A 16209-nucleotide genomic window follows, 5' to 3' on the forward strand; every position below is an offset into this window, starting at 1 on the left:
GCTCTTGGAGTTTGACCGGTAGTTGGGTAGTTTAATCCCAAACGCCATGCTCATTGTGTAGTTTGGAACATAAACTTTTGGTGGTCGAAACTCTAAACTTGTATTAAACTTGTATTTTGGGTCGTGTGGGCCCCGCTTGTAAAACATCATTTTTATGTTTGATTCGTGTTAGTTTTACATATATAAGTTTGTTGTGAAAAGCGTTCGGTCTAAAAGTGTCGGGAAGTCGAAGATCTTTTCGCGAAAAATGGACATTTTGGTCAGAACTGTCTTAGGCCTTGTGCGCGCCGCGCATAGGTAGTGGTGCGCGCCGCGCACCCTCCAGTTCAGTTTTAATTTTTTTTTTTTATTCCGCGCTTTTGGTTGGTTAACGGGTTGGGTTGTTACATATCAACACTTCATCATAACCTTCGGCTTAACCGACCATTAAGTCCGTCACCGGCTCACCGGTCATCTTTACCCGTCTAACACTTAAGAGCAACAATATTCGCTCATCCGCCACTTCATAAGAAGTATTTACCGCAATGCTCTTAAATTTCCAACTTTCGCAACCGTCGAATCGCTATCACCCGTCGATCACTATTGTAATCTCTGCTGCTTCCAGGGGTATCACACGGGCACCCTAAGCACAAAGTGATCACACCATCATCGGAGTTGAACATTACACTAGCAGGTATAGGAAGGCACCTGACGCAGTGTCATGCAAACTCCCACCACTATCAACCGAATTTCAGAATCTCAATCTTTAGGTTCCATACACCCGATGTCACCCATCTCTCTATAATAATGACCCGAAGTCATACATACCCGACAAATCTTACGGTTTATCGTCTTATCGAAGGTTCCTAGCGATCACACGCTACCCGCAATTTTCACAAGGCCAAAAGATATAGTCTAATGAGACCTTTCATCTAGCACTAAAGAGATGCTTAGAAACACCAAGTCTTACACCCTTCCGCACATCGGCACGACTACCATAACAAGGGATATTCCGTTAGGAATGTTACCCTATAATCCATAGCACGCTAACACACTAACGTAATCATCATCATACGGGTCCCACTCCATGAGTTTAATGACCCCAAGACTCCCTGATAATGCTAAAAACAAACATATATTTCATAGCATTATTCCTCAAGAAAGACAAGCTTTTAGTTGCAATTGTTCTATTTAAAAGTGATATTCGTTTAAATAATAAAAGGTGAAGACAAAAGACAGATTCGACGAATTGAAGACGCAAACGACCAAAAAGCTCAAAAGTACAAAATACAATCAAAGAGGTTCCAATTATTGATAAGAAACGTCTCGAAATTACAAGAGTACAAGATTCAAAACGCAAAGTACAAGATATTAAATTGTACGCAAGGACGTTCGAAAATCCGGAACCGGGACCAGAGTCAACTCTCAACGCTCGACGCAACGGACTAAAAATTACAAGTCAACTATGTACATAAATATAATATAATATTTAAATAATTCTTATAATTATTTATATATTATATAAATTATAAAAATCCGTCGGTAAGAAAGACTCCAAAAGGAGTGAGCTGAAGGCAAAAAGGGCCGCGAGTCGCGGAGCCCCAAAGTTTGAAACTCCCTATAAAGCCAACCGAATTCTGATCATTTTTCATAACATATATCCATCTCTCTCTCAATATATACGTAAATATATATATATATATATAATTTATATTTTAATTTTAATTTTAATTTTAAATCCTAATAATAAGGGTATGTTAGCAAATGTTGTAAGGGTGTAAGTCGAAATTTTGTCCGTGTAACGCTACGCTATTTTTAATCATTGTAAGTTATATTCAACCTTTTTAATTTAATGTCTCGTAGCTAAGTTATTATTATGCTTATTTAATCCGAAGTAATCATGATGTTGGGCTAATTACTAAAATTGGGTAATTGGGCTTTGTACCATAATTGGAGTTTGGACAAAAGAACGACACTTGTGGAAATTAGACTATGGGCTATTAATGGGCTTTATACTTGTTTAACTAAATGATAGTTTGTTAATGTTAATATAAAGATTTACAATTGGGCGTCCCTATAAATTACCATATACACTCGATCGGACACGATGGGCGGGGTATTTATATGTACGAATAATCGTTCATTTAACCGGACACGGGAATGGATTAATAGCCACTAGAATAATTAAAACAGGGGTGAAATTATGTACAAGGACACTTGGCATAATTGATAACAAAATATTAAAACCTTGGGTTACACTCAGTCGACATCCTGGTGTAATTATTAAACAAAGTATTAAAATCTTGTTACAGTTTAAGTCCCCAATTAGTTGGAATATTTAACTTCGGGTATAAGAATAATTTGACGAGGACACTCGCACTTTATATTTATGACTGATGGACTGTTATGGACAAAAACCAGACGGACATATTAAATAATCCATGACAAAGGACAATTAACCCATAGGCATAAAACTAAAATCAACACGTCAAACATCATGATTACGGAAGTTTAAATAAGCATAATTCTTTTATTTCATATTTAATTTCCTTTATTTTATATTTAATTGCACTTCTAATTATCGCATTTTTATTGTTATTGTATTTAATTGCACTTTTAATTATCGTACTTTTTAATTATCGCAAGTTTATTTTATCGCACTTTTATTATTCGCAATTTCATTATCGTTATTTACTTTACGCTTTAAATTAAGTCTTGTATTTATTTATTATTTTACATTTGGTTTTAACTGCGACTAAAGTTTTAAAATCGACAAACCGGTCATTAAACGGTAAAAATCCCCCTTTATAATAATAATATTACTTATATATATATTTGTATTTTTATAAAAGTAAACTAATATAGCGTTAAGCTTTGTTTAAAGATTTTCCCTGTGGAACGAACCGGACTTACTAAAAACTACACTACTGTACGATTAGGTACACTGCCTATAAGTGTTGTAGCAAGGTTTAAGTATATCCATTCTATAAATAAATAAATATCTTGTGTAAAATTGTAGCATATTTAATAGTATTTTCTGCTAAAATATAAAGCTATTTTATATACACCTCGCGACACATCACTCCCCGATTCGCCAATTCCAAGGTGGCTCACAACTAGAATCCCAACACGATTCTCTAACCACACACTCTACCGAGTGTAACTCAAAACTACAATCATTAGACTTGTCGCATTCCATTACGGAATTTAAGTCCTCGACGCACACACACGCATACAATAAATCGGTCATCCTAGTTACGATGGGTAACTAAAACCAATAACAATCTCAATAGCGCACCCACTACTTAGGGTGACTAAGCACGCACCAAACTCATGAGTTGGCTCACTCACTTAACTAACCGAATCCACCGTAATACTTCCTGACTCACAGAGAACCCGACGTGACAACAAGTACATCACTCGAGACTACTATATCATAGGAACCAATAAAAGATTCCTAACTCGTCCCGATTCTACCCCAACCATGCCACGTTTCCTCTGCTCGGTACTCGTCATGTCATGCTTGGTGTCAAGATACACGTTCGTAATAATGGTGATCAATCATTATTACAAATGCGTACCTTACCATTTTCACATGATCACGCAAAGTACTTTACCTGGACTGACGCAACATTCACACAAGATAACACGCGATAACTCCTAGTACCCGAATGACCAAAGTCCTTACAGCGAACTTGATCACTCAAACCGCCAAATATTCGAATCTCTCCAATAGATTCGTCCCTAGGACACCGCACAATTTGATACCTGTATATATACACATATATACAATATAATAATAAATATACACAAGTACACCGCAACAACAAGTCAACCTATAACCTAGGTGACTATCACTAAAACAACGTCCAAGTCCTCCTACTTACATTAGGCACTAGCAATCTAAGGCACTAATTTACACAAGAAATAAGGCCCCACATAATCACGCTTTGGACAATCACAAGTCCTTGTTAGTCACCTACTCTAAGGCACTAACAAATCTCAAACAGACCCGTATTCCTACAAGTCCCGCAAATAACGCACAACCGTCAATAAGTCTAAGACTAGGCACCTATTCTAAGGTCACCTAATTCCCTTAGACTATGCTCTGATATCACTTGAAACAACCCCAATCCGTTTAACCAAAAACGGAGTACATTTTTTTTTTAGTTAGGTCCCATTAATACAATACATTTTCAACTCTGTTTTAATCGAAACATAACATCATAATGATACGTTTAACAATCTATCATGATCCTTGGCACATAAATTACACTTTACAAAATCATTTGTAATAATGACCCGATCACAAGAAATACGGGTTAAGACTCAATAACCCAACCCAATACCAAGAGCATAATCCCGGGGACTACCAAATCCCCCATCCGCGTCCAAATATCCAAAAGCTACCCCATCGAGCCCAAGCGCTCCTAAGCATCTAGTCTATAACTAGCTAGCTTCATAATCACAATACCTGTAAAAAGGTAAACAACGAAGGGTAAGCATAAAGCTTAGTGAATGCAATAATTATACATATACATATATAATCTACTTACTTGCAATCACTTACACAATACCGTATACAAGCTAGCAATTCAACAACTATGCAAACATCATGCATAAACCAATATCCGTAATTCACAATAAGCTAGCAACACCAATAGCATATAGTTCAATGTTATATATGCTAATACAAAATTCACACAACCATGGTTAACCAATCGTACAAGGGAACGGTACTCGTAAAAGACCATCGGAGTTCATAACATCCATTAGTGTTACTTAATCACCGCGTAATCACTAATCCCCCGGGTGATGTCTTGAACACCGCGACTAACTCACCCCCATGACAATGTGGCGTCTTGAACACCGAGACGATTCCACATGTCAATCAAAATAATGAGTGGTGTCTTGAACACCGCGACAATTCCACTCCCATGACAATGTGGTGTCTTGAACACCGCGACAATACCACATGTCAATCAAACAATGAGTAGTGTCTTGAACACCGCGACAATACTACTCGTTACTTAGAATGTGGTGTCTTAAACACCGCGACAATACCACATTCATATAACACAAATAAATACATTATATATGGACACACATAATTATTCCACTCACCTCGAGATGCATGCACAAGTCATGTATGTAAAGTCGCCACCAAATGCAATCGAGCAAGCTTTTACCTATAATATACATATAGGTATTCACACAATCAACACACTTTCCCTTCAAGAGAATTTGACGCAAACGCCCTTAACCAAAGGATTATACCTACCTCCACAATCCGCCCATTTAGACACCTAAAGTGTAAAGTACACCTTTTATACATTTAATGACACCCGAAGGTCCAAACTAACGAGACTAGTTCCCGCATTTCCGAAATACCAAAATACGACAACTTTAGCCTTTAAACGCATACTATCTCGTATATTACACAAAAACCCGTTTCATGGTTGACCAAGTTTGACTTTATGGTTAAAATACCAATTTTAACCCGAAATCATTTCGCACGTTTACTTTCATTCAAAAAAAATACCATTTAACACTTAACAAAAGTGTTTAACATCCATTTAATCCAATTTAGTGTCATTACCAAATTCGACCCAATCAAAGTTGACCCATTTTGACCTAAGTCTCAAAAACGCCCAAAATCACTAACGACTAGTGATTATATTACCAAAACACCAAATAACACCTAAAACGAGTATTTACATACTTAATTCACCAAAACATGACTCAAAACCCATTTTGACACATAAACCCTAATTTTGACCCATTTCAAAATTAGTCAACTCAAATACACCCAAAAGGGTTCCAACGTTTCCAAAATCACTAAACTAAGTGATTACACCCAAAACCAAAGCCTAACCATGGCCAAAATGTCAATCAACCCAAAACCCGCCATGTATCAAAAATAACTAGTTTCCATAAACCCACTTCATCATCTAAATGAGTTTTACAACTAAAAAGCTCAAAACCCTAACTTGAATATCAAATCATAAAGATGAATTTCGGAGTTAGAACTTACCAACACTATCAAAACATAGCCGTTAACGAGATGAACAACTTTAATACTTGAGGTTTGACCCGAAACACCCTTATTCTTCTCCAAATGGAGCTCTCTCTCTCTAAACTCTCTTCTCTCTTTCTAGGGTTGAAGATGAGAGTGTTTGTGTGTGAAGAATGAGATGGAGATAAGGTTTGGATCAGTTTTGATGATTCCAAACTGACCCCCAAGTAAAAAGACACAAATACCCTTCATTAAAACTCAAAATATCAAGAAAATCACCAAAAATGCGTTTCCAGCCGCAATTTGCGCCTACTGGCCCCAAATTACGGCCAGCCGCAAAAAGTGGCCGCAAGAATATGCCCATTTGGGTGCTGAAGAACTCCAGCCAGCCGCAAATTGCGCCCACCAGCCGCAATTTGCGCCTGGGCCCTTTTTCGCATTTTTCTGACACTTGTTTTGCTCGTAACTTTCAAACCGTAACTCCGTTTTCGATGAATCAAATATCGTTGGAAACGTAATAAGATTTCCTTTCTAATGGTAAGGTTTTGAAATATCAACTCAAACTTTATTTGGGGTCGAAAAGGTACGTACACATCTTGTAACTCAAACAACGTCCAGTTTTCTTCGACATTCGAACAAGAAACACGTACACGCTTGGTACACTTCATGCACTCATCGTAAAATCATCTTTATACTATTATACAACCAAGTATGAACATTCTAAAGTTCATCCCGTACCTTGGACATGTTATGATGAAAAACGGGATGTTACATATTAAAATTCCCCGGGCCGGGTATACGGGTATGCGGGTCGGGTATACAGGTTTGTATCCAAAACCATACTCGAACCCGGAATTTTTTTTATAACCATCCCCATACCCGGTCCATGAGCCGACGGACTCGGGTCAGACCCGGCCCAATTATAACGGGTTTCGGGTTTTCCCATCGGGTACGGGTCATTTTGCCATTTCTAGTTATTGATTCCTATTTTGGTTCATTTGACAAGGAAGGTGAAGAGATATAATTGTTATTTGTGCAAGAAGATGATTTCAAGCAAAGAACGTTAAAGGAGCATCAAGGTAAATATGTTGATATATGTAAAGAATTCATCTCGAAATATGTTAAAATAAGAGAAAAGTCAAAATCAACAGCAGATGTGGCGCATCCTTCCCAGATCCGGCGCGTTGTTACATGTTAAGAGACTCATTCGGTAACAGTCAAATAGAGATGTGACGCATCACCTTGGATGCGGCACATGAGTTCAGAACACGGATGGGGATGTGGCGCATCGTGCCATGTCTTGGCCAGCAAGTCAGAAAAATCTATAAATAGGAAGAGGTTTTAGACATTTAAGGGGAACGAATTCAGCTACGGATTGGAAGGGTTTATGGCTATTTTTTCATCATCTCCAAGCCATTATATCATCAAGATTGAAGGTTTGATGAAGGATCATTATTGGTACATTAATTTTCATCAATGTTAGTGATTTATATGAATTATTTTGCTATGTTGTATTTGATTGATTACTTCATTAATATGTTAGGCTAAAAACCATTGTGTTCGTTTTAATGTAAAACTTATGATTTTGGATTGTTTAATGATATGGTTTATTGAAGTTATGTTATTTAATTAATTGTGTTCATCCATAAATCCACTGTTGTGATTGTTTATATGCTTTAATTCAATTATGTAGGTTATTAATAGCCAATGTGAATTAATTGGTGATAAATAATGTATACTTCAACACTTAGTGATTTAGACATCTACATGTGAAAATGCATGTGGTAATTGAATGGTATTGTGACAACAGTACAACGCAATTGTGTAGACTATTTTGAGTGATCTTAATAGGCTAGAATTTACGTGAGTTTGGTCACGGAAAAATCTCATTGATTGAACAGGGTAAAATCTATGAATGATGTTAATGTGAATTGATTGAATTCATTAGATTTTAGTCATTGATATGAGACTGATATAACCATTTACATTTACATATAACTTTAAATAACGAGTTTAAATTACAAAAGAACAATCATTGTCATTTGTTGAGCATGAAGGTAAACATTGTTTCTCTCATCTAGTTATTCGTTTGGTTTAATTTCGTTTTACTTTAGTTTAATTAAACTCCTCATTTAGTATATAATTCAGAGAGAAATGGGATTAGGGCATCATATTATTTCACCAATTTTTTTAAGTTTCAACTAAAAACCATTGGGAGATATTAGTTAGCCACAACTTTGAGCTTATAAGAGACTCCAATTTTAATTTTCAATCCGATGTGATGTGGGACGGGTTGTTACAAGTTAATACTGGTAAACGTTAAAAACAACAGATGAAGTGTGATTTGGTTGAATTGGCTCGGCCCAAACCCAACCCGCCCATTTTGTCACCTATATGTTGTCTAGCAGGATCACTAGAGAATTTACAAACAGCCATCTGGACGAAACCCAGCAGGGAACAATCTTCCGCCTTCAGAGAAAATGAATGGATGATTCAGTTTCACTAAGGAAAAAGAAGAAACGCAAGAACTGGAATAATTTTAATGTTTCCCAAACGAGAAGCCTATTGCAATGTTGGAGAAAACGAGTTCGATTCTCATCGTATAAAAAACTAAAAGGTTTGATAGTATGTAGCCTTTGTATCTTAAGTATGTAAAATTTGGGACTTATACTACATTGATGGGGATACTGGTGTTGGGTTGTTTATCTATTGTAATTATTAGGTTTCTTCAAAACTTTTTGTGTCAGTCAGATGTGTCTCGTTTTCACATTTACCCAACCCGAATGGCCATTTTATGGATCCAGTCCTAGTTAACTAGGTGTAACCAGATAACAGAAGGTACCCATCAGAGGGAACTTTTCGATTATAAATTACTGCAAAATCATGGTTAGATGGTTACGATATTTACGTAACATTATTTCTACATGCAAAATGGGGATTTATATCACTTTTTAATGAGAATGTAGACTACTGTTGCTAGTATAAAAAGTAAATCAGCCAGCAGAAAATGGCAGCTATATATATTAACTAAAATACGGATTTTTACAAAATACAAGAATAGAAAATACAGCTACACATATATTTGGATCATACCGAACGCTTTCTCTTTGATCTCTTACTCCTCCCGGGAACTGGAACTGGAACTGGAACTGGTTTGCTTGTGCTAGATGATGCATACGCCTCTTCCAAAACCTCCTGAACATGTTACGATTTTACATCAGATTAAATTTATTTATCAACTAAGAGAGAGCTTACTTCTTTAAATTTTAACATTGGCATATCATATAAATCATTTTGCGACATTTGCAAGCTTATAACAAGGCTCTTATGTATAAATCAGATCACTACATCCATTACATAAGATGTGGCAAATTAGATATAATTACTTATGAATGTAGATAACCAAATTATGTTTTATCTCTATTGAGTCCAATAAATAAAAGAATTGACTATATTTTAATAAAACAGATGAAATGGGTCAAAAGTCTCCTAAAGTGTACTTCTAAGTTCTAACGCATACAACACATAAATTATGTTACTTAAAATCTCAGATCATCGATTAAATGATATAAAATATTCAACAAAAATTGTTACAAACTTACAATCAATATAAAAAGGAAACTGAAAATTTAGGATGTACCGTGGACTTTGTTTCTTCATCTGTATCTTGCTCAGACTCGGATGTGGATGCCAAAACCTGAACATCTTGGTCAGCCACTGCCTTAGTTGATTTTCTCTTTTCTTCTTCTTTTAGCTGCTTAAACCTGTTCACATTTTAAATATCAATTTATTATAACAAATTAGATAATCATGTATCAGTGAATCAGTTTCAGTCGTATTACATACATTATCTAACGGTGGTCATCCAACCCGGCCGTTCACCCATTCTGCCACCTCCGATATAATATAGAGAAAGACTAACCTAGAACCAGACTCTGAAGGTTGAGAAGAAGATCGCTTTGCACGACCTGCACTTATTATTCCACCTGCATTCTCATCTACAGCAGGCTTTGCACCTCCCAACTTCCTTAACCATACTTGCTGGGCAGTACTCAGCACGTTGTTTGTGAACCTAGTCATATCAACGCATTACTAAATTAGTGGAGTATAATTATAAAAAAAACATATACAGTGCCTTGGATATATAGGTCAATTATATCATTTACTTAAGCATGTCACATTTACACAATTATATCATATACCTAGATAATATGGATGATCATCTCTACGTGTTAACTGTTAAGTATGGATAGAGACGTAATTATATAATATTGATATATTTTTTCTTATATTTAGCAAAAAAGTGGTAACATTCTCTAATCAAGGTTTCAAAACTCGCTACTCAGGCAGTACTCAGTCGGGACTTTGGGGGAGTAATCCGAAACTCGGGGTTTAATTGAGTTGGACTTTTTATACATTTAAACAATAAATTTTAAAACCGTGTGGCAAAATTGAAGAAAGCCATTAACATAAACCTAAACTTCAACATAATTGTTTAGAAACGTATACATAACCGTTCATTTGCTCAAAAACTCTTAAATTCTAGCTAAAGTTCATATTAAACTGTCACCAATTTTGACTTTGATGATTTTGACCAACAAATCCGATTTTACCCATAAACCGACGGTGACAGAAAACAAATTTTGAAAAATTGGATTAGCCTGTTCTCAGTAAGGAGTAATCAAGGATTATTCACGAGTAATCGGCGAGTTCTAGAACAGTGGCTCTAATTTAATGAAACAAGTGACCTCCTTGATGATAGATAATAGTTATGTAACTTTTATTGTCTGTATAAGTGAAAACTATTTATAATGAAACAAGTGATCTCCTTGATGATAGATAATAGTTATAATTTTTATTGTCAGAACAAATGAACACTAACCAGTAAATTGATAACCCTGATGGGACGGACAAAGAAAAATAACCAATCATGAGTGGAAGAAACTTGAAGACGAGAAGAGTGTTTTTCTGAGCCGGATCATCAGTCTGGCAAGAAACAAGACAGTTTGGAAACATATAAGAAAAACGAGACTTCAAGCAGGTATAAGACATGCTATACAATGTATTATATTAAGGTAGGTTCTGACTTGGGGTGGCTTCATGATCTCCATGGATACATATTGAGAAAGAACAAGAAGAACCGGTAAAACAAGGTAAGCTGCTGTGTCGTGCCAACCTAGTGGTGGATGCCCATCCTGCCAATTACAGAAACCATAATATTTAAATAAATAAATATTTAAGTTTGCTGGTCACAACATATATTAATATTAAGTTATGAAGCTGAAGGAGATTATGTTACCACAAATGGGAAGAGCCAAGAAACTCCGGATCCACTTTGTCGAGCAGCAATCGTAGTCGGGCCTCCCAAAGAGGGAATCCAGAAAAAGCCCTCAGTGAACAGTCCCTGTAGCATAAGTGGTTGCATAAATTAAAAGTTATATCTCTCTCGTAATATTTGACTCAAGGTTTCAAAAATCGCTACTCGGGCAGTACTTGGACATTGACTAAGTTGACTTTGACCAATTTTGACCGAGTTTTGACCAGTTTTAACTGATTTTCCGAGTTTTGACCGATTTTCCGAGTATGACCGAGTACTCCACGAGCTGCAAAAACCGAGTACTCGCGGAGTAATTCCGAGTTCTCCAACACTGATTTGACTACTCCCTTAGTTGTAAAATAAACACAACTTAACAGGACAAAAATGAGGAATTTTGTGGAGAAAAAGGCTGTATACTTGGATTTTGAAATGATTGCAGGAACGTGAACTGGAAAATATGACTTAAAACTTGAGAGAGATGTTGAACTCCCCAAAATTGAAATTGTTGTGTTTATTTTGGTACAAAGGGAATATATAAAAATATTGCAGTTAAACAACACTTTTATATACGGAAAATGATGGTTCAAATGTTCATACCTCATTTGCAACATTTGAAAGAGCTTGATACAAGCCTATCCATACTGGTATTGTGGCCAAAGTAGGTAAACATCCTATCAATACATAAAAAAGGTAAGATATTTGTTCATATCATATTAATCACACTATGAAACTGATGAAGTTCATGTAACTATGTGATGAAACATGTACGCAAACGAATTGCAGCTGACTGACGCTTGAAACTGCAATATTTTCTTCATAGGAAAGTAGTGTGGTCTAACTTAAGTTACGCATTTGCTCATTATCATCATTTTGGTCCACAATTATAATATACTTTGTCTTTACTAAAAGTGCATCGTAGATGATATTCAGCATAACATGAACTTTTACTACTCAAGAATATTTGTAATAGCAAAACGAGAAATTTTAACTGCTGTAACACTTTGACTAAAGAAGATACTTTCAACCATAATACGAACCTGCCAAAGGATTTACCCCAGCCTGTTTATATAACCGTGATGTCTCAAGTTGTATTCTTTCCTGGAAAAAAATATCGATCATATTAAACACATATAAAGATAAATGTAGGCTCAACACAAACATCACAAACATATTCCCAAGTCATGATTGTATTAGTTATTTTGAAGGAGAAGCGCAGTAGTTGCACTGATGATGTAGTTCTGAGGTTAAAGGTCAAGCTTCATTTGACTGCCATAAATGTCTTTGTATGTAAAGATGTACCATCTTACCATAACTATTTTAAGTTTGTTAAACTAACCATCCAACAAGTAGCTTTTATATTCATGTTTGCTTCAAAATACTTAGATCGCTTCTAGGGATCAATACACAGTTACATACAGGCTGTTTAGTAGACCTTATATGACAAATTTGAGATGCACACTATATTCCCAATAAAGGGACATAAACTCAAAAGTTTTAATACATAATATACTCACTTTTGCGTACACCCATCATTTGTTATAAATACGATATAAAAGATTTTAATTACAAAGTGGCACCTGATTTCCTGCATATCTTTGTTGAATTGCTTTGAGCTTCGGCTGAAGGTTTTGCATAGCGAGAGTGGACTCAACCTTTTAAACACACGTAAATTTGTCAAAACGTAGTAGTATATGGCTACGTATATCAACATGCATATAAAGTTGAGATAAAAAATTGCCAACACCATAAAACATATTTGACAGGAGTCGTCACCTGTTGCTTTGTCAATGGCAAGGTAACAAGCTTAACAAGAACAGTAAGCAATATAATTGCAAATCCATACGCATATGGCACATGAACGGCAGTTAGTCCATCCTTCAGTACCTGGTCAATATAGTGCAAATTTACATCAACAATTGTAACTTGCCAGGCTAAAGTAAGTGAACTCAAACGATTTACATAACAAAACCAAATCTGTTTTCACCCGTGCGAGAACAAGATGAATCAAAATAGGAAAATTCGTTAAAAAACGCAATAAATGGCCATTTCTAACCATGTGATTGAAACTAATCGTCTGAATTATTATAACCTATAATCACAATAACCAGTTCTTTTATAACATCATCGTTTACTTGCTAAAAATTTGGAAAATACTCATATTATACAGCTATCATGGGCGGATTTGATGGCGTGCAACACGTGCGCTTGCACATGGTCCATAATCCAAATGGGCCTATAATCCACAAAATCTAGCAGTTATGAAAAATATTGTTATGACCGATGTTGGTATTTAACCTAATTATTTAATATTTACTGAACTTATTCGTACATATATTTAAAACTTTTGTATACAAAAGATTTATATCAAATACGTGCATATAATAACCAAACTAATGAAAATTCAGAATAAGCTACCTTCAAAACAACTTCCATGGCATCGGAAATAAATCCGAACCATCCTCCGGACTTCTGCACCGTCGTAGTAACCGTCGTGTCGCCGGAAACAGAGGCAGCAGAATCAACAGCAACAGCGGCATCAGCTAAAGTATACATTAAGCTTTCAGCACGGCTAACAATTGCAGCGAAATCAACGGAGGCACCATCAAACGAAGAAATCGGTGGTAATCCATTGAAGCTGAATTTAACTTTAGTTGAAATAAGTTTATTATTTCTCGGAGAAAAACGTCCGGTACGAAATTGTGACGGAAACGGTGTTCCGGTGAATGAAGAAGGTGATGAAATTAGAGATTTCGCCATTTTAGGTTATATAGATAATAGATAGATATAGATATAGTGTAATTGTATGTATGTATCTACTTGTTTGTTTGTTTATCTCTGTAATTCCATCACCTTCCCATTTTTTTGTTTGTGCGAAAATGAAGGGGAGATAGTGCGTGTTGTGTTATCCGGGTTTTGTGTATCAGACAAACAATTAAAAATAATAAAAGTTAATTAATTTGAAGGATTATGTTTTGTGAAGTGGGATGTTACACAACGACCAATAGGGTTGTGCCACGTGTACTTAGGTAAAAGATACGACACCAAATAAGTGAGAGAAAAGAATGAATGAGTTTGTTTAGCTTTAAACGGAGAATTATATGTTGGTCAAAATTCATAAAAATTGTTATAATTCAGTAGGCTTATAACTACCTTTAGTGGTTTGATTTTTGATTAAGAATACTAATAATGAAGTGTAAGAACAAAGATGATAATGGAGAGAAAGAAAGAAACACTTTGTAAGTGTGAGAAAATGGTGCTGTTTTAGCTTGCAATACATGGCTATTTATACAAAAACAAAGCTACCCAATATTGACTAAGTATTGGTACAAAATTGACTATCCACATATAAATAATATTGTTATTATTATAACACTCCCCCTTGGATATCAATTTTGTTTTATTGAAGATCAACTATAAGTTATTGCCTCGTTAAAAACCTTGCTAAAGAAAACCCAGTGGGAAAAAACTTTAGCTAAGGGAAAAAGAGTGCAGCATGGAGTTGACTCCCCCTCAAGTATCTACTTGAGTCGTCACATCTTTTGAACTTGACTCATGCCAATATTGTGAACGTGTGTTCTGGAAATAGCAGTTGACAGTGTTTTGGTATAAAGATCAGCAGAGTTGTTGATTGAACGTATCTCATTTCAATCTGGTTGGCCTTTATGAGATCTTGAGTATATGAGAAGAATCTGAGGTTTTCATCTGAAACTGTATCATCTAAATCTTTTATGTACAAGTTTAGTCCGTATGATTTGTCTACAGTCTCCTTCATGGTTAGCTCAACGTTGTTTCAATTCCTATTCCCTTTCAGTCTTTTTCTAAGCTTTACCTACATACCGTTCTTTCCCATCAAACTTATGACCGCTAAGACCGTCTATGGCTTTAGCATCTTGTCTGCATTTATGTTTTGTTCTGTCATTTTTGATACTCTTCTTTCATTTGTACTATGCAAGCTTCATTATCTTCATATATAGTTGTTGGTGAAGATAGTTGTTGGTCTTTTATAGCGCTCTAGTCCACAAGAATCAATAATAATTTGTGTCATTGATCTCAACCAAACACATTTTCGAGTAGTTTCATATAATGCAATCACTTCGTCATGATTTGATGATGTTGCAACAAGTGTTTGTTTTAAGAATGCCATGATTTTGTGGTACCTCCATTTAGGAATACATATCGAGTTTGGGATTTATCTTTATGAGGATTTGATGAATGACCTGCATATACATAATCAACCAAATCTTGTTTTGAAGCGTTAGAATAAAATAATTTTAAATCAGCAGTTCCTCAAGGGTATCAAAATATCTGCTTGATCCCATTTCAATGTCTTTTTGTAGGGGTTAAGCTGAACCTTGTCAACAAATTAACTGCAAAAGAAATGTCAGGTCTTGTACAATTTGTAAAATACATAATAGCTCTAATTGCACTAAGATATGGAACTTCTGATCCGTTAAGATCTTCATGATCTTCACGGTGATGAAATGGATCAGTGTCAATATTGAGTGATCTAACAATCAACGGTTTTGTCTTTAAAAAAAATGTTTTAAAATCTTTTCGGTGTAAGTTGTTTGATGTACAAGTAAACCATTAGGCATATGCTAAATTTGCAATCCAAGTCAATACTGATCTCTTTATTTGTTCATATGATGTTATGATCATTGACATAAACAACTTACAATCACATATCAGGACATTGTTTTCTTAATAAGAACACATGTGCAAATAAGATTATTTGTATACCCTTTTTCTCATCAAGTAATCACTTAATCGGGTATACCATATGCGATCCGATTGTTTCAACCCATATAAAGACCTTTGTAATTTAATTGAGTACATTTCTTTGTGTTTTGCATTTGATGCTTCTGATACTTTAAATCCTTCAGGTATCTTCATATAT

The 16209-nt window shown here is 35.4% G+C and overlaps 1 protein-coding gene across 1 annotated transcript; it reads right to left on the reverse strand.

Moving 5' to 3' along the window:
* Positions 1-8914: 8914 nt before the first annotated feature.
* On the reverse strand, positions 8915-14226 carry LOC139840379 (inner membrane protein PPF-1, chloroplastic-like). Its single transcript, XM_071830645.1, has 11 exons — positions 13728-14226; positions 13086-13196; positions 12890-12964; positions 12350-12410; positions 11910-11983; positions 11295-11399; positions 11083-11190; positions 10878-10981; positions 9918-10067; positions 9636-9759; positions 8915-9190 (listed from the first exon to the last, which is right to left on the reverse strand). The coding sequence occupies exons 1-11, from the start codon at positions 14067-14069 to the stop codon at positions 9083-9085; spliced, it is 1362 nt and encodes a 453-aa protein (XP_071686746.1). The 5' UTR covers positions 14070-14226; the 3' UTR covers positions 8915-9082.
* Positions 14227-16209: the final 1983 nt, after the last annotated feature.

Source organism: Rutidosis leptorrhynchoides, chromosome 4, assembly GCF_046630445.1.
Source record: "Rutidosis leptorrhynchoides isolate AG116_Rl617_1_P2 chromosome 4, CSIRO_AGI_Rlap_v1, whole genome shotgun sequence".
In the NCBI taxonomy this organism is placed as follows: Eukaryota; Viridiplantae; Streptophyta; class Magnoliopsida; order Asterales; family Asteraceae; genus Rutidosis; species Rutidosis leptorrhynchoides.